General features: G+C 35.5%; 2 protein-coding genes and 1 long non-coding RNA gene across 8 annotated transcripts in view; 2 read left to right on the top strand and 1 right to left on the bottom strand.

Moving 5' to 3' along the window:
* Window positions 1-13597, top strand: part of LOC148935383 (uncharacterized) — a 26283-nt gene extending 12686 nt beyond the window's left edge. The window contains exon 2 of the long non-coding RNA XR_016140494.1: window positions 13326-13597. This is a non-coding gene — a long non-coding RNA (uncharacterized LOC148935383). The remainder of the gene's footprint in view (window positions 1-13325) is intronic.
* Window positions 880-10097, top strand: LOC105433638 (uncharacterized). 5 transcript variants are annotated; one of them, XR_016140491.1, is made up of 4 exons: window positions 883-1830; window positions 2105-6819; window positions 6933-6994; window positions 7370-7384. XR_016140491.1 is itself a non-coding variant. In XM_089082043.1 (3 exons), exons 1-3 carry the CDS (start codon window positions 1517-1519, stop codon window positions 7423-7425), a joined length of 432 nt encoding a protein of 143 aa, XP_088938169.1. In that variant the 5' UTR covers window positions 1414-1516; the 3' UTR covers window positions 7426-10064. The 5 variants fall into 5 exon arrangements, 2 of the variants coding, with proteins under 2 accessions (XP_088938169.1, XP_088938170.1); XR_016140492.1 differs by lacking the exon at window positions 7370-7384 and adding an exon at window positions 7802-10097 and having other exon boundaries at window positions 884-1830; XR_016140493.1 differs by lacking the exon at window positions 7370-7384 and having other exon boundaries at window positions 880-1843; window positions 6933-6947.
* Window positions 10544-18600, bottom strand: Tnpo-SR (transportin 3). 2 transcript variants are annotated; one of them, XM_011649047.3, is made up of 19 exons: window positions 18584-18600; window positions 18164-18498; window positions 17542-17745; window positions 17243-17400; window positions 17092-17164; window positions 16238-16375; window positions 15935-16152; window positions 15727-15871; window positions 15492-15638; window positions 15143-15378; window positions 14928-15067; window positions 14667-14858; window positions 14299-14537; window positions 14090-14230; window positions 13624-13835; window positions 13382-13538; window positions 11231-11398; window positions 11035-11147; window positions 10544-10859 (listed from the first exon to the last, which is right to left on the bottom strand). In XM_011649047.3, the coding sequence occupies exons 2-19, from the start codon at window positions 18278-18280 to the stop codon at window positions 10799-10801; spliced, it is 2859 nt and encodes a 952-aa protein (XP_011647349.2). In that variant the 5' UTR covers window positions 18281-18498; window positions 18584-18600; the 3' UTR covers window positions 10544-10798. The 2 variants fall into 2 exon arrangements, with proteins under 2 accessions (XP_011647349.2, XP_088938161.1); XM_089082035.1 differs by lacking the exons at window positions 17243-17400; window positions 17542-17745; window positions 18164-18498; window positions 18584-18600 and having other exon boundaries at window positions 16238-16386; window positions 17092-17157.
* Window positions 18601-19566: the final 966 nt, after the last annotated feature.

The raw sequence follows: 19566 nt of genomic DNA on the forward strand, positions 1-19566 counted from the left end.
TGAAGGTAAACCCATAAAATTGGTTTTCGGGATAAAATAAAATATTTTGACAGTTCAGTTTTGTTCTGTGTAACATTAATTTAGGAATCTGATATTTCTCTGAAAGATATATCGTTGGTTATTCGTTGGTTATTCGTTATCTAAAAACTATTTCAATTTTATTACGAATTCTTATAGACTATAAAAAGATTTCCTTTTGTATCTGAAAGAAGAACTCAGAATTGATGACATAAAAGTGAAAACCTGTGGAACTTTTATGAACGTTTTTAGATTAGAAATGACATTTTTAGATTAGAAATGGAATGGGAGAAGGATACATTTCATAATTTGGGAATTCAAAAGGAATTACTTTTTGGATTCTCTTTGCTATTTCATTAGATCTAACCGAACTAAAGTTGTATAATTTGAAAAATTTCCATGGAAGGAAAATATTGTACTTCATTAATAAAACTTTTGCAAACATATGTTATGATTATATGGTATGATTGATTTGTATAAAACGGTAATAAAAATCATACGTCATATATGCGCGCGCGCGCACTCACACACAGACACAAATGTGGATAGATATGGATAGATGTGGATAGATTAGGCATTTCAGTATGTAAGTATAAGTAAAAAGAATCAAAGATAATATTAGGAATTATTTATTATTTTTAATTATTAATTAAATAAATTAATTATTATTTATTGAAAATTAGATAATAGTAGTGATATTAATGTGTGTGCATAATTGAATGTCTTCTTAACATTGTAAGCCGAAGAGAAATAAATAAATAAATAAATAAATATATATAGATAGATATATTCTATTCTATTTTAAACGTTCCTATATTATTGTATTGGCCATTAGCTGGGTGTCTTAGCACCTAGTCTTCTGCGCAGCCGGTGCACACAAGCCTTGTACAGCATGCGCTGCAGAGACGTCGCGCGCGATAAAGAGAAACGTGCGCGGCGAATCGATACTGCTGTGACACGTTGCGGTAGATTTCCAAAAGGACATAGACAGAACTCGAAGATAAAAACGAAGAATGGAAATACCGAGCGGCTATATATACGCGCAAGTAATATCGGAGGCTTTTAGCCGCACTACTCTTCGGTTACGCTTCTGATACACTGAATGATGGCCAATATAAGTTGTAGTGTCTTAAACCGTACATTACTTTCCACGAAAGACCGAAGTAATAGTCGAATAACTCGCACAGTTAAATGCAATTCCGATGTAAGAAAAATTAATTTTCTCATCAACATTGGATAACGCGAAAAGGAAATCGAATTCGCACGGACATGCCACATCCGCCTAAGCCCATTATCCATTCATTTTCGAACGTATGGAAAATTAGGGAGGCGCACATCTACAATCGCATCTAAAACGGTGCGTTACCCTTTCCCTTCCACCATATAGATACACCTCGACATTGATCGTAGGTACGCGCGCGGGCGCGCGCGCGCGCGTTCGTGGGCGGCTCGATGAGAGAAGTCGTTTCTGATCCTCGTCGAGTCGCGTCGGACATACATGTGTGCATGGGAGAGGAATTACCGTCGAGAGAAGAGTGCGCACTCGGAATCGAAAATATCGGTTCTCTCGTACGAACGAATGTGGACGGATAGACGGATGGACTATGGTCATCCCGGCGCGGATTCCGTTCACCAGGGTCGCAAACAACGACCGGCTGGCGCGAGCGGTTTGGACACGTCATGGCAGACGATGTGCTCGGAAAAGTCTGCAAATCGTGTTACATGGGTGGGAGAGAAAGAGGGAGACATTTATTGCACTCTGGAAAAGATTTTCCTGGGACACGAAAGGAGATACACGAAGAAACGAAATACGTAAGCGAACATGGTAACTTAAAATTCTTAACTTAAAATTCTCAAGGATATACCTGATAGAATGTACAATTTATGTAGCTTGAAAAACGAAGCTAATTTTTTGTAAAAATTTAAGTCAACTTGGCGAACATTACAAGCGATTGTCGGGAATTACTTTGATTAATATTGCCCGCAAAATTAATTTAACAATTGTGAAATGCAATATCAATTGAAAATATATTTGTTGCTCAACGTGATAAGTGTTCGATTTATATGGATTAATTTCGCTCTCCAGCATCCAATTACAAGACGATCAGTCAGAAGCAGTTACGGCCATATAAAAGGCAATCCACCTAATGATGTAATAACAATCATAAAGAAACTTTAAAATTAAATCATCAAAAAGAAAAAAAGGAAAGAAGTAGAGAAGAAAGTCGGGAAAAGTAAAACAAAAAGACAAAGTCCGGTAATCGGAAAATAACGGGAAAGAGGGAAAGAGGGAAAGATCGACAGCGAGAGAAAGAGAGAGATAGAGAGAGAAAGAGATTGTGCGAGCGAGGGAGCGAATGCGGGGGTGGTGACCTTAGAGGAGGGAGGTTGGATGAGAAAAAAACGAGAACGCTGGCAATGCGACGATACGCAGGCAGCGCGGCGCGGCGCGGAACCGCCGAAAATGCAATGCGCCGCACTGGAGCGACGACGTCGACGTCGGGCGTGGCGGATAACTGACCTCGCCTCGTCTGGCTCGGCCGCCCCTGACACCCCGTCGACGACCGTCAGTTTCCCCCTCGCGTCCCTGGCGGCCCTCTCCAGTCCGACACCGCGACGTCGTCGGCCAGGGACGGCGCAACCGCATGGGCCGCCCGACCGCTCGTTTAAGGGGATACGCCTTTCGTCTTTATTTATTATTCGCCATTGCCGCCATCGCTGCCACCGTCGTCGTTGCTGCCGCATTGCATTCCGCGTTCGCGATATCTCGTCGCTCAAAGCGCGGAACTGCCGCAGGCAACGCACAAAGCGTCGCCATAAACAATGTTTAGCATTGAATAAAGAGAAAGAGACCATGTACGTCGATAATTGACGGCTCGACGAAGGAATACAGGAGTTTCGAACAGTGAAAACGATTATTTTTCTATTTTTGTTTGGAAAAAGTCGCAAGTGAAAAGGACATATTTCTTGTTTATACTAATGTAAAATAGATAATAGAAATGATGACATATCTTTGAATACTTTTGTCCTGAAAAACCAGTTTCTTGAAATTTGATTGCTTCATTTGCTTTATACTGTGTTTTTTTTTCTGCATAATAATTTTAGCCGCATGTGTATGTTTAAATATATATATATATATATATATATATATATATATATATATGCATATGTATATATAATAGCCTTGATAATTTGCAAAATCAGATTGCATATCCGTTCTTTCGAATTACGATTAATATTCGACGCACTGAATTTAATTTCCATATTTAATTAATCCACTCCCAATGGCCTGCTGATCGATTTCCCTAGTTGCTATTAATAAATTGACAAACAATTATTTCTTTTTTTGTAGTTTTTCGTTTAATTATCCACATAAATAAAAAATTACAATGATTCCGTAATCTTGACACGAGGAGGGGGAAAAGTGAGAAGTGAAGCACGTGACATATCTCCCCGCAATCTATTTTTCCATCTTAGTGTTGCAATAATCCGCAGCAGAAACCGCAAACTAGCGAAACTCGGTCCGGCCAATCCATTCTCGTAAATCCGGCTGGAGACCGGTTCGCGGTATTGGACGAGCAATTTGGTTACAACGCTATCGACGAAATAAAAGCGATATAAAAAAAAAAAGAGTCGAAAGCGACGCGACGTCGACAAGGGCCATCGATTATTCCCGCCGGAAAAAACAATTCGCTCATAGTAGTCGCCGGTTCCGAAATCATTTTGGCGAATATTCATTTTTTCCTTGTGTGCACCCTCTGGCGGCCCGACCCTGCGACACCGACGTCGCACTGCATTTGCTCCCACCACTGTGCAATCTATCAGCGCAACCCTCATTGTGTGCGCTCGGAGTGCCGCGTGAGGGGTTGCCCCTCCGACGCGCCCTTCTCACCCGTCCCTATTCCGTACTACCGCTGCCGCTGTTGCCGTCGCCCCTCTCTGCGGCCCTTCTGCCCTCTGGTCCCTCTCCGTCTTTCTCTTTACCTCCCCCGTCTGGCGCGCGCGTGGTCTCCCGCGCACCCCGACCGATCGGCAGACGGCAGTCTGGCCGTCTGGTTGCCCGGCAACGCGGCGTTGCCTGCCTGCCGGCAGCCGGCATCGATGCGAGAGGGTGCATCTAGCCAGCCAGCTAGCTATCCTGCCATTCTGCCATCCTACCATCCAACCAGCCAGCGGCAATCTCAAGCCGTGTCGCAGTCGGGCAAATTCCGAGAAGCCCAGGTCCTTCAGAGAAATGATCTCGCGCGAGGAGGACGTGGTTTAACCTTCACACAACGACAACGTGCCTTCCCCTTCCTCCGTCTATTATTTTATCACCTGTCCGCTGAGTTCAATAACGAAGTACTTGGTCGCGATTAACGTAAATGTTCCAAGTATTTTATCCCGTAGAAAATTACACACAGACGATATCTTAGAATTCTTCAATCGGTACAATTCAAGCTTTTATCTCTTTCGTCACGATACATCATGAATCGAGACGCTGGACAAAGCTGTCGGGGATAGGATTCGATCTAATTTATCAGAGCATCCTGGATACGCGCGATAAAAGTCAAGTATTCTAGGATAATGGCGTTATCTAAATTTAATGATTCGAGTATTGCCCGTTAATTACACATCATAAAACTATCTTCGGCACGAGGCTGTTATCTTTAACTCTGTCTCACATATGCTTTAATTGGAGCATCATCTTAAGATTGTGTACGATCCATAGTCTATATCTACAGTAATATCTGCAAGAAGGACTATCTAAGGCCACGCCTTTTAACTTTAATTCTGGATCGCTTTTTCATCGTGCAATAGCCTAAAAATATGATTAAATTCAAATAAAATAATAAAGAAAAATTTATATTACTTATAATAATAAACAATATAAATTTCTAATTTTTATAATAAAAAAATACTAATGAAAGGACAATAAACCTGACTTTAAACATTCTTCGTAGCTTGAAGCTGTGATCATTATCTAGTTTATTCATAGATATATTAGTATTAATGATTAATTAGCTAACGAGTGGAGGAACGACACTTCGATACACGACACGTCAGCGACATGTCAACGATTCATCGTCGTGAGTCATTTGCAACCGGCATTGAGATGCGAATATTACGGCGATTTAATTAACGGAGGGCATACATAATTGGTTAAACCGATCAATTAGTCGAATGATACACGATCGCACTCGGTCTTCCAGTACCAGCGAAAAAACAAAAGGACTTCGGAACGAGAATCACTGAAGACGCGTTCGCGGCTTCGAAGGGAATGTAACGGGGTCGCTCCTTTGTGCAGAAAACCGAACACTTGGGAGGGCTCCGGGTCTCTTCTGCAAAATTGCTTCGAGTATCGGTCGGAAGCACAAATGGTGAGAGGGAGAGAGGCTTGAAAGAAGAAGAAGAAGAAGAAGGAAGAGGAGAGAGAAGAATTGGCACCTGGCAGATCTTAATTCTTCCTGGTACGGTCGTTGCGTACAGGAGAGATTACGAACGTGTCGAGCTCACGAAAAATAATTGCTTGCATTAACAACGACGAGGAAGGCTCACGTTTTCTCTCTCTCTCTCTCTCTCTCTCTCTCTCTCTCTCTCTCTCTCTTCGCTACTGTACTCGTTCTATGGTCACCCGACGGATATAGATGCGGAAAGTGTAGAAGAGATGTAGCATTCCGCTTCACAGGCGAAATGACAACGGTATTTATTTATAGTTATGCGGGAGCAACGTAATTCTTTTTTCTTTCTCCCGCTGTTGAAGCCAAAAGATAATGTCTCATTATCACTCGTTGGTGACCTCGACCTAATGACCGTAATTTTACGTGATTTCGATATTAGTTTGCAATATTATATAGAAAACGCATGATGAGTTTATCGTTATTAGGAATTCATTTGACGAACATCGAATAACCTGCAGTATACATATATTTTCTCTTCCAAGTATATTCTACTTTCGTAAAGTCTACGACCGCATCGTGGAGACAGAAAGATGGAAAAGCTTATATTGAAGACGCAGGTAGACAACGCTTTTCCACGTGCCGCTAAGGATATAAGCCGGGCTTTTGTCCGTTTTTGTGCAGAATTTGCAGACCGCCTGAGAGTACAGTTCGCATTCTTCTTCTTGTTTCTCTTTTCTTTTTTGTGAACGTCCGACCCTTTCAAGACGGAATATTGCATGTTGGTGAAGTCACGGCTCTTCGAAGCGGTTGAATATTCCAGAAAAATATTTTCTCGCTAACTGCTTACCTATCCTCCCGTTTTTCTTGTCCTCTCTCTTTTTTCCCTCCTTTTCTCTTTCTCTCTCGTTGGACATCGCAGCACGCAATGCGTGCGTTCGCATCGTGGAAAGCCATGAATGGTATTGCGGTAATGTTAACGCAAGACGATTTGTCGATATATATGTACGTTCCGACCGTCAATGCCCGCAAGTCGGGCCTTTTATTGATAGACGACGTCGACGATGACACACGCACACGTGTTTCGAGCGAATGTGATATCCGTCCACGGCCGCGTGACGCACGCGTGGACGTCGGTCTGGAACGTTACTTCGAAATACTTGTCGATGTGTCGACGTGAATAATCGTACGTTGATACGCACGCGAGAACTCGCGATTAGTCTAACGCGTCAGAACAAGCGGGATGAGAGTTCTGGCGATTGAGTAAAAAGAGTAGGTAAAATTGGGAAAATTTTGTGGTATAAAAAAATCCTAAGTCCAAAGTGAAATTGTATGAGTGGCAAATGGGCACTAGCACCATGACTCAACGTATTCATTTTCGGGTTTTCTGACCGGAATCTTCTCTTTTAGTTGTTCGATTTTGGTTAGAATTCTTCACATTTTACTTTGTACATACTATATCTGTATCAAGCTTCATGACGATTGGTTTTGTACTACCACAAAATTTTCCCAATTTTACATACTTCTTCATTGCAGGTGTATCTCAGGAATAAAACGCATCAGAACCCGTTGCTATCAAATCATGAAACTTGATACAGGTATAGTATGAAGTAAAATATATAATAATTAGAGTATGTAAATATGTAGTAGTGTAGTAAAATATGTAATAAAAGAGTAGTATAATAAAATATGAAGAAATCTAATCAAAATCGAATCGCTAAATAAATCGATCCAAAATCAGAAAACGGACTTGCCACTCATACAATCTCATTTTGGCAAATAGCATTGTTAATAATAAAATAGCATTGTTCGTAAATTCGACTCCTCATAAATCGCACTGTAACTTTGCCATCTATATGAATGGAAAGTGTGTCTAGTTCATACACTTTGATAAAATGAATGATTAGTGATTGGCAAGGTTTTATCCATTTTCTTCGATTTTGTCGATGTCCATTTTTGTATAATTCTCATAGGCTTGGAGAGCGAAGAAAATATGAAGATACTGAGGAAACTGAAAACTTCGAAGTGATCGATCTCTGAAGAAAACTTTTTGGTGCAACAGAAGATCGATAATGGGAATGTGATGAATCAATTATAGTAATTGAATGAAGATTATCTCGCACATATTTAGTCTGCCAATCGCCAAAGGTTATTTAGTGGATCATTCGCGAAGAATGGTATTCTATTTCCAAAGTGAGATTGTATGAGTGACAAATGGGCACTGCCGTCACATGACTCAGCATACTCATTTTCTGGTTTTTGACCAGGATCTTCTCTTTTAACCTTTCGATTTTGGTTAGATTTCTTCATATTTTACCTTGTATGTACATACTATATCTGTATCAAGCTTCATGGCGATTAGTTTTGTACTACAAAATTTTTCTAATTTTGCTTCTTCATCGCAGGTGTACCTTAAAAGATCAGGAACGAAACGCATCAGAATCCATTGCTATCAAATTTCATTCGCGATGCGTTTGCGCGAGGTCATAAAATTAATTTCGAACAAATAAATTTATTGACGAGTTTCCATGGTTACTTCCGTGATAATATCCTAAGAAACATGAACGATATGCTGGAAAAGATCGGAAAGTTTGTAATCATCCAAGGCTCGTAATTACTCGCTCGAGCGACTCGGCGAGCGGAGAAAGCGGCGCGAAGACGACAGACGCGACAGCGCTCGGCTGCTCGGCCGCTTGCAACAACATTCCTTTGTTAGAAACCAATTCCTTAGCCAATAACGCCCGTCCGCGTCTGAGTCATAATGCGATCTGAGTCGATGACTCAAGCGCCGAGACCGCCAGCAATGTCCTGCGGACGGAGAGGATGCGGTATTCAAACTTGCGGATCCGATTGTCACGCCGGATCCACTAGGGTCTCTCAAAGCGGTCGCTTTTTACTCGATATCCTAAATCGGATATGTACAACCAGGCATCGTTCAGACCTGGTTTTTCCGGGAAGGACACGTCTCAGTTCCCAGCCACGACTTACCTGCTCTGCGAACAATCGTAGAGAAACGTAAAATAAGGCGATGCCCTTAAACGAGAATTCCTAAGCGAATTTGCCTAAACGAAATCACGATATTGTGAGAGAAAGATCTCGAATCGACAGAGTAGTGCTCGTTAACAGTTTGCGTTTCTAGAATTTTTATTAATTAAAATAGACGCGCTCGCTCGCTCGAGACGAAACGAGACTTAGAGACTTGCATATATTTTTCGGGGGAGGGAGTTTTGCGTATATATTTTGGAGATAAGATACGTGTCGGCATGGTAATAACTGATCACCTCGCGAAAAGAAAGCCATCGGACGCGCGGCACCTGCACGCGTTTGCCGTTCTCCCCTCGGCAACTCAAATATTTCCGGCTCACCTTGCGACCGAGAACGCGCCGCTTGAGCGAACGGTGCATCGCCCAGCTGGCGGCTTTAAGAACAGATTTTTTTGTTCCCCCGTCACATCCCCTGCAATCCGCAATCAGTACATTATCGCATCACTCGATCGACTGATCTAATGGCGACAACGAATAATATCTTTTCTCTATTTATTTTTCCTTTTTTTTTCCCCCCAAAAATATCATTGAAACTTTCTGAGTACAACTGAAAAGAGATTGAAATATTTCGGTAAAAAATATTTTATTCGAGATTTCTTCGAGAGATTACCGTTATTATGAAACAAATTATGAACACTAATGAGCAAAATGAACAAAATGAAGAAATGATTAGCGCTCGGTGTAAATGCTACGTCGAACGGTACTCGTGAGAATACCGTCGAGGTTGAACGAGCTTTAATATCGATGTGTTATATCGTATGTGATGTAGTACATACAATACAAATATCTCGTTTCTCTCATCGTTCCTTATTCTTAATCATAAACATTTGCGTTCTGTACATTAACGTATTTTCCACGAAGAAAAGCGGTATCTTATAGTTATTGTATGTAAATTCTATCTGTACAATAAATTCTCATTTAAACAGTAAATTCAACATCAAGCTGAATTTTATACTCGTTTGCAGTTGAATATTTAAATTTTACCATTCTTTGCGAACTTATTGCAGTAACACAGCAAAATTCTCGTTAGTTATACTCGTTATTACGTTACACAGCAAAATTCTCGTTATAGTTATATTCGTTATTACGTTACGATCGTTAAGTAGACTATACTTAAAATATATACTCGTTAGAGATATATGTAAACATGGAAAAATGTGTACAAATTTCTAAAGTTTGCCACCGATGTAATTACGTAATTCGAATAATTACATTCACGTATACAATTGTGAGAAAATTTTCTTTGCTATGATACTACAATATACAGATTGGAAATCAACTAGTTTTACAAAATCGAATAGATAGCAATTATTGTTCAATTTAAAAATATACATCTAATTATATATAATGTTTTACAACATTAATTAAAGAGTAACGGCTGGTAACATCCGATATGATAATTTTTGCACTTAGAATTTCTTCCTTGTACACATAATTTATCATAATTCATATTACTTTTGAATACATTAGATATTTGTATGTTTATATATAAATTCTTAATTAAGGATAATTTTAGCTTTCAGGTGTGGTCTTCGCATGTTCAATTAAACAAATGCTATTATGTCCATATCTTAAAAATTTAATCAATTTTCTGCACTGAATAAATGTAATTATATTCAAGTAGCGTTTGAAATATTTTAAAATATTTTTAAAAAATTTAGATTTATAAATAAAATATTTAATAAATACATATATATATATATATATATATATATATATATATATATATAATTTTCAGAGACTACAAGTTTACTATTTATAGTATGTCTGCAAAAAGTATTTAATTTCTACTATATTTAAAATTGCTCTTAAAGTTCTTTAATATATTAAATTAAAAAAAATGTTCTTTTTCACATCAATATTTATATCTATCATTAGATATTATAACCATATTTATAATATGTATAAACATATATGTATATATATAATGTGTACACACACACACACACACACACACACACACACACACACACACACACACACACACACACACACACACACACACACACACACACACACACACACACACGTGCGCATGTGAAATTAAGAAAAAAAAAATTAATAAAAATAAACGTATAAAGAAAAATAAAGAATATTGATACATATTTGTAAAACAAATCTTTATCCAAGTACATTATATACAATATAAATATATATATATATATGCTATTTGCAAACATAACTATAGATAGTAAAAACATAAAAAAATCTTAATATCTTGATGTTTTCCTAATACATTTGTACACCATCGAGACTCACCATGTCAAATTTTATTGTTTCGAAATAATCGAAATTCGCTGGAAAATCTTATGAATAATTTTTAAGGAATTTAATAAAGTAAATATACATTAAAATGCATTAGCGATACAAGCGCGCAAAATTTCGTAGAGCACTTGTGACGGTTTTCGGTGTTTCTGACCTAAATATAAAAAAACACAAGAAAGATATAATTAAATATTTGTCGAATTACTTAAAAGAGTTCTTAGCAATATCTATTAGATATAAATATCGTTTGACTTTTTTATAAAATTATTATTATGAACTTTTCCAATATTATTTATGTTTCAATCAATATAAAGTTGTATGTTACGTACCTCGTGACTGTACTGTGAAATTCGAGTAATTGCTCAGGTGTTGCTGTAGGAGCTCCACCTGCATTTTGTGATGGCATTGTCTTGATAGCTTCTTCCAACCATTTTGACATGAGCTAATAGAAAATATGATATATAATTTCTCTATATATAAAACACAGAATGTATAGGACAGAAGCTATAATAAAATATATCTTACGTCTGTGTCACTTCGGGTAAGTTCTATAATGACATCCGCCACATCGGACAGCATATAAGAAGATAAATCAAACACTGAAGCGTATAATAATTTTATGACTAATGTTTGGCCTTTTTCTCGCAATATATTTTGTACCAATTGTCGTCGTATCGTATAATCTGATCGATCCTGAAAATAAATAAAAAATAAACTATATTATACAGTTTAAGTCTAATCTATATATTACACCATATAACAAGAAAATTTTTTTTTTCATATTTTTTTTCATATGAAAACATCGACAAATCTGTAAAAGTAGAGACAAAATCATAGAAATACTTTTCGTTCCGTGAGATCAAGTTATTTACGTTTTATTATATATCATTCGTTTCATTACGTGTTTCATTACGTTTTATATATGTTTTTTATTATATTTGAAGTTTACAATTATTAAGTTATTTCGGTCGCAGTACAAGATAAAATTTTGTGACTGCCTAAAAATCATACATTTTCATATAAAATTAATCGCTGAATCTGAACATGATAAAATTAAAACGAATAGAGCAGAACAAAATGGTGAAAAAATGCATTTTATCGAACATCGCTCAAATTTTTCTGTTTTTTACAAGTTTCTTTGTGAATGAGTCATTACATCATGAGAGTGCATTTTAATATTTAAACAGTAGCTTGACATTTCGCGGTTTGATAGTTTATTCAATTTACATTTAGCATGTAAAATAAAAGCAAAACAAAATATTTGCTGAAATAAAATAAAACTTAAAAAAAAAAGAAAGAAAAGAAAAATATAATGCAAATCATAATTTTTGTTACGTGTGCGATTTATTTACGCTTTCAAACCATTCACGCAGTGAATTCGTATTTCGAAAATCACATTTTTTTTATTAACATTCACAAAAAAATCGTAGAAAAGTGAAAAGGAAAAAATTTTTTTATTAACATTCATTTATTAACAATCACAAAAAAATCATAGAAAAGTGAAAAGAAGGAAAAATTTGAATGATGTTTTATCAAAAGTGTTTTTTTTTTAGCATTTTTTGTTTTATCGTTTTATATTGCCATTTATATTATCATTACCCTTTATATTACCAATATTACCATTTTTGGATTCATCGATTAATTTTACATAAAAATACATAATTTTCAGATAATCACAAAAGAGAATGTTAAATTTTGACTATCTTTGGATGAAAAATGATACCTAAGTTAATCATTGGAATATGTTTGCAGAATCTCCTAGAAATAGAAAATTACAATTATTTATCCATTAAGACCGAGGAAAATTGAAAAGAAGATAGAGAGAGAGATTATTATTGTTAACTGAAATAGTCACGAATATTTTTAAAGCATTATATCCTTTAAAATAAAATCAATTACATTTTTATGTAAATCCTTTTAAAATCTAAAATATTTTTAAAGCATTATATCTTTTAAAATAAAATCAATTGCATATTTTTGAAGGGTGAATAAAAATGTAGAGAATAATTTTTTAATTTCTATAATATGGTAACCTGTAATATTTGGTGATTCCAAACCTCTGCGTTCACTCTCGCTCTCTCTCTCTCTCTCTCTCTCTCTCTCTCTCTCTCTCTCTCTCTCTCTCTCTCTCTCTTTGTCTCTGTGCGCGCGCGTGTGTGTAAAATAAGCAATTGATTTTATTTTAAATACAATGCTTAATACAATGCTTTAAAAATACTCGTAATTATTTCAGTTAATAATAATAAATCCCAATTTTCATACCTATTCTCGGTTCTAGAAAACAAATAATTATTTTCGATTTTTAGAAGATGATAGAACGCAACGTAAGATGTAAAGATAGAAATGATATCATCGATTTATAAAATATGATGATTTTATAAATATGTTTCAATATTATTAAGGTAAGTATCGGCTTTGATCCAAAAACAATCAAAACTTAACATCCTCCTTTCTTCTTGCCCTATAACCACAATAATCTTTTTTAAATTTCAAATGTGCACAAAAAATACAAATAATTTGATTTTGCGCAACAAAACGTACTTTTATGATAAATTTTATTTTTATTTTCACGGATATATTGACTTTTCTTGTGTGAAAAAAATTTTCTTTTTTGTTACAGTGTTATATATGTATTTCGGAGATTTGATTTGATTTAGAATGCTCATAAAAGATTACCTTGTAACTGCGGCCACTATGTAAAAGATCATAAAAGAATTTCATTACTGAACTATTAGCGTCTCTGTGATCCAAACTGCAAGCCATTATAGCACAATCTACAATACTTCCAATAACGGGAGAATGCAACAAAGGGATAGGAGCCCTTTGAAGAAACCTTTTATATAAAATAAATGAAATATCAGACATTTCAATAAAAACATCGATTGAATATTATATTGTTCAATTAATCATTGCGGTACCTGGCACACAACCTGAACAGATCATCTACCGTATCAGGATGATTTTTCAAACCATCTTCTTGTTCGAGAAGAGCAAAAGTAGGACAGATGAAAGCTTGTAACATATTTAATAGATTCCATACACATTCCGAGTCGTTTGCGTATTCATCCACCAATATAGAACCAAGATACAAGAAACAACTATGTTTATGTACCGTATATAACGGTACAATCTGTATAAAAAGGAGAGAAATTATAAACATTATTTAAATTATAACTGATAACTTGGTTGTAAAGCAATATCTCGTCAAGTACAAAACAAGATTTTATTCCCAAATTTTGCATATGATATAAAGAATTTTGGACAGAAAAATAATATATCATTTTATATGATAATAAAAAATAAATAAATAAATCATATCAAAAAAATTTTCTTTAAAAAAGTATAAATATTCAGATTAAGAATTATTGTTATTATGTCCGATACCTGTTTCACAATCGGTTCGAGTAAATGAGCAGAATATTTGCCTACACAACGTACTGCAAAACGTATGCAACGACAACATCTCTCCATGACTCTCACATCTCGTTGATATGTTTCGCATACATTCGACAATACAGGCCACATCTATGAATACACAAATGTCATTAGCGTTTACATTTAGCGAAAGATCTTTGATTTATAATAAGACTCACTTCAGTGATTACACTTTGACAAGGGTGAGGCTTATTAGGATCATCAATCTGAGGATTGGTATGTTTAAATATAGCGGCTAATCTATCCAGCCATATCACAGGATCAGTCTTTGTTCCTCTCTCTATTTGAACTCTATCCGTCAGAAGCGTCCACAGAGAACTTGCTTGAAAGCAGCACAATTCTCTCATTGCCGGAGTAATTTCCTCATGTGGTAATCTTGCCAAAATTATTGATACTCCTGTCATAAGAATTAATACTTCTTATTAAACTACGTTATCGCAAAAAAATTAAAGAATGTAGAACATAGAATCATGCATCGTGTAATAGATTTTTTAATAAAATAATCCATATTTTTTTTAAATTCAACCTTTTAATAGGCCAATGGCTGCATCGTTGCTAATAGCAAAGTTGTCGAGAGAACGTGCTATTTGTAAAAGTCCAGAAAAGTGTGACGCCATATGTAACGGACAAGCAGTACATATGCTTAATAATGCACCCGAAGCAGCACTTCCTAAACCCTTTTGATTTAAACATGCTAAGAGGAAATTTAAAACTGGTTCTGGAATAACAAAATACAATAAATATTATTGAAATACATATTAGACTTAATGATATGCCAAAGTCATACCTAGTGATTGTGGATGTCTATCTATCCATTCACATAATTCGCCTAACAGAAGAATACTAGTATAGCGTACGGCTATATGAGTATTTTCCGGTAAATTAAGAATAGCTTCTACCACTTTCGGAACTACATCATTTTCTTCTCTGTTATGAAAACTTTTTGTTACATCTAGCCCTTAAGTGTGTTACTTTGTAATATATATAATAGAAAAAACATACGGTAGAATATTTTTTGCCACCGCCTGCATTATGAAAAGAGCCGCTTCAGTTGAGTCCCAAGTAGGCGTATGTATAGGTTGACCCTGTGGTCCAGGGCCTCCAGTCAGCGATGAAAACATTTGTCGGAAACAGTGGCTACTTCCAACTACGAATACTACATCTTTTATCAAATCCGATACGCGATTTCGAAAGTCAGCAAATTCCTCGCCTCCTCCTCCTTCTTCCACGAGACCCAACTGGTAATTAATTAATATGATATATATTTAATAATATATGATTAATAATGTATAATTTTAGTACTTATTTTGTTTATATGAAATTTAAAAAAATTTTGGTAGCATATACTGACATGGTCAGGTTCCATTTGGCAATGTCTGCAGAGGGCACCGATCAGTCTCTCGATATGAGGTCGAAATACAGCATTAAGATCATCGCTATTTTTTTGATAAAGAATTTCTGATAGCCGATACCATAGGTTAAAAGTTATCTGTGCAACCTGAGAGAGTATTATTTTATATTCTGTAGCTAAATATTAACTTGTATTTACTAATAGTAATATTAAATCGATATACACATTTGAATACCTCATAATCATGATGACCCACACATGTGAGGACAAGATCTAAAATTTTTATGGCATAATGCTGCTTTCCATCTTCGCTACCTGTCACCATAGTCTCCAAAAATGTCTCGGCTAGTTCCGTGAATATTCGACAATAATTTATAGACCTGCAATATATTTAACGACTAGATTTATACTACAAACATAATTGAGTAGACCAAACAATTTACTTTTCCATGTCCTCGTGCGCAACAGATAAATGATATGGTTGTTCTAAATTTATTACACTTGTAAAAAGACATAATTGCAATTGCTGCAATTGTACATTTGTTTCGTTGTCACTACCACGATTGGTACTGCTATCTTCTGCTAACGCCTGTAAAATTATGCAGATACAATCGGTAGCCGTTTCATGAAGCTGTGAAACAGCCATATGATTGCTGAGGACCTAAAAAGTAAATGTCATTTGATAAAAAAAAACAATAGGTAATCATTTCTTGCCAAAAATATTTTATCAGCGTCAAGAAACTCACTTGTAAAGCATAAACGACTACCTCACTCGAGGGTACAGCTTTAAGTGGTATCGCATGAACAGTTATCCAGCTGGTAAAACATCGCAAAATAGTGACTTGAATTTGTAAATTATCACCGCTGTTTTTTAGGCACATTTTCTGCAATTACACTATATATGAAATATTGAATAATCAATGTTGGGAGCTTTCCAGCAAGAAGACACAGATAGACACTGTGTCACACAATTAAACACAATGTCTAGGTAGCTTGATAGAATGTCTTTTAGTTCTATATCAACATATAGATATAGTCACCAGTTGACGCTAGCTGAAATTTGTTGAAGGTTTTGATTGCTTCATTCTCGAGCATAACCTTTAAAATATTTGCAGTGTCACAGCAATAATCAAAGAAATAACCTTTTCTTCTTCTTCTTAGTCCAGCTAGCTTATTCTGTAATTCTTAAGAATAATTCGGTATCATTATATTGTCGTTGCGCAGATTTTTTTATCATATAAAATATCTGTGCAACAACAGTATGACATCGAATTGTCGTTAGAGAATAGGTCTACAGAATGCCTTAAACAAACCTTAAATAAATGATTAATTTTAAAACAGAAAAAGACAGAATTCTTTTTCACTATTCAGTGCTACGAACATAAAAGTTTAAAAATTGGCAGCATGATGCAGAACACAGTCCGACTCTGCTTCGTAGCTGTGTCGAAATGTATCGTATTGTGTCGTAACAGGAAAGCACGTATAGCGACACTGTGTTACACTATGTCAACTGTGTCGCTTGCTAGAAAGCTCCCGTTAAACAGAATTCACATATATACGTAAACATGTGAGAGTACAAAATAATTTTATAGTATAATACCAGAAACTCTGTCACAGTATCTGCATTTGCATTCAGTTCAAACAATATATGCTGCCTATGATTAGCTCCTAGCCTATATGCAAACAAAATAAACTTGATTTTTCAATTGCCACTTTGACAACATCCAATAAGTAATAGGACATAATGTTACCTGAGAGATCTTGAATTTACTTCTTCTGGGAGCACCGTCATTATTTCAAGTAATGGCCAAAGATTTGCGGTATTTCCTCCAAACCTGTTGATTAAATCTACCACTGGTTTCTGCCAGGAAGACATTTGTAGAGCCAAATCCGCTAATGCTAAGCATAACTGTAATTAAATATAAAGATTTCATATTAAATATTTTATAAATATGCATAATCGATATTACGAGTGTAGAGTATTATAAAAATGTTTTTAATAAAACATAAAAGCAATTTTGTTTTATTAAAAAAATTTATGTATAAATACCTGAGTAACAATGGCAGAATTAGTATGTTCATTAATTTGTGATATATGTTCCATCAACGAATCTCTCAACGAAGTATGTGCCTCCTGGGGTAATTCGTGGAAAGAAAGTTGGATCTTAGTACGCATTGTTTGTGCAGCAAAATAACAAGACTCTATATTTCGTTTTTGATGTAACATCTCATCAGCTATCTTCCATGCAAATACCTATAGAAACATATATGTAAATGAATGTAAAAATAATAAATTTTCTTTATGATGAAATATGAGAAATTTATATTGCAGAAATAAAGAAAATCTTGTATATGATGGTTAATATCATTAAAAAGAAAAAGATCGTGCAAAATATATAAAAGACATGAAAAGTCTAATATTATTAGTTTAAATTTAATTCAATTTCTTCATTTTGCAACGTAATAATATAAACGTATATACATATCTTATGACAACGCGACAATCTTTCTCTTTAAGGTTAGAAAGCGGCTTTCCATACTTTTAATTTCCAATGTTCTCGATGTAGGTGCATCGGAAAACACGCGCATTGGTATTTGACGTAACAATGCGAGTGATTGAATTTAGGAGAGACACGCGGAGAAACTTAACGATTAAAATGACGTGGGCTCACCGATCTCTGCAATTCTCCTAGCCATAGTGACGCCTTTCCTGGTTCAGCCGGATTTGTATTGTTATATAAAGAGAACACGGCCTGGTAAACGGTCTCCAGGTTCGGCGGTGAATCCATGTTTCAGAGAATATTCGGGCGTGAAATTCCCATGCAGTCAAATCCCGGCTGACAAACCAATGCACTCGCGCGAGGCCGAACCACAGCCGAACTATCTTGCTCCGATCCGAGGATTTAACCTCCAACGTGCAACGGACAGTGTCGGGTGCTGCTTCGCGAAGTCGTCATAATTGTTCAGGCTCTATTTAGCCGTCACCTTTCGTATATCGGAGATGCATCTATTATGCGGATAGAATGCAAAGTATGAAATACATGTACTCACGACAGACAGGTGGGAAAGGGCAAAATTTTGAAAAGAAGTACTGAAAGTGCAGTCGAAAAGAATGGATGTCGGATGATTTTTCGCACTTTCCACACTTAAGCCTGTATCAAAGCCGTGCATTGTGGATTAAAAATTCGCGAATTAGAAATTAGAATTCGACCAATTGCAGAAGAGGATTTTGAGATTCAAATTATCTGATTGGACGAAATCTACTCTTCATTCGTAATGATCTTCAATGCGTAATAATCAAGACCCCCTCCCCTACCTTACAATAAAATGTAAAGAAAATAAAATTGCAATTTTCTCTCTTTACGAATTTTGCTTTATGATCTTCTTCATGACTAGAAAAAATTTCTAAAAATTGAATATTAGGAAAATATAATTGGAGAAAGGAGACGGCACTAACTAACATTTCAAGAATTTCCAATAAGAATTTCCATTCAGAATTTTGAATTTTACCTAAACAATGTTAAGAAGTTTAGGAGAATATTATCGCTAAGGAAATTATATTAGTTAAAATTTCGAAAATTTTTTGAAAAAACACGATTGCGAATTAAAAAAATTTAGACTTTGGAAATTCAGATTATAATAAATTTTAAATTTATGAAAATTGACAAATTATTGAAATATAATTAGAGATAAGGTTAAATAAATTATAATTTTATACATTTTAATTCCAAAAACTAAAATTTTATTAATCTTTTTTTTTTCATCAATAACGTTTTCGGATGAAGTGGATCCTAACCCGAGTTGGATGCGCTATCTACACCTAAAACGAGATGGATATAGAATGGGAGCGTTGGAAAAAGAAAGAAGATTTCGTTTTAGGTGTAAATAGTGCACCTAACTCGGATTAAGTTTTATTTCACCTAAAAACGCTATAAGAGTCTATTCAGACAAAAACTTTATAACATTACAACTTTATAACTTTATAACTTTATAACATAACCATATGCATAAAGAAAATTACCCAATCACATTTCTATCATAACATAGACTTAGTTTACACTTAGCCGTCCAATCC

Source organism: Pogonomyrmex barbatus, unplaced genomic scaffold, assembly GCF_055798465.1.
Source record: "Pogonomyrmex barbatus isolate J1 unplaced genomic scaffold, ASM5579846v1 scaffold5, whole genome shotgun sequence".
Lineage (NCBI taxonomy): Eukaryota > Metazoa > Arthropoda > Insecta > Hymenoptera > Formicidae > Pogonomyrmex > Pogonomyrmex barbatus.

Coding starts and splice junctions, on each gene's coding strand:
- LOC105433638 (XM_089082043.1), top strand. CDS start 1,517: ATGTGTGCATGGGAGAGGAATTACCGTCGAGAGAAGAGTGCGCACTCG. Junction 1,831..6,932: donor TACACGAAGAAACGAAATAC/GTAAGCGAACAT, acceptor TCTTCATTGCAG/GTGTATCTCAGGAATAAAAC. Junction 6,995..7,369: donor AATCATGAAACTTGATACAG/GTATAGTATGAA, acceptor TAATTCTCATAG/GCTTGGAGAGCGAAGAAAAT.
- Tnpo-SR (XM_011649047.3), bottom strand. CDS start 18,280: ATGGATTCACCGCCGAACCTGGAGACCGTTTACCAGGCCGTGTTCTCT. Junction 16,376..17,091: donor ATACTGTGACAGAGTTTCTG/GTATTATACTAT, acceptor GTGTAATTGCAG/AAAATGTGCCTAAAAAACAG. Junction 10,860..11,034: donor TTTCACAGTACAGTCACGAG/GTACGTAACATA, acceptor TTTTATATTTAG/GTCAGAAACACCGAAAACCG.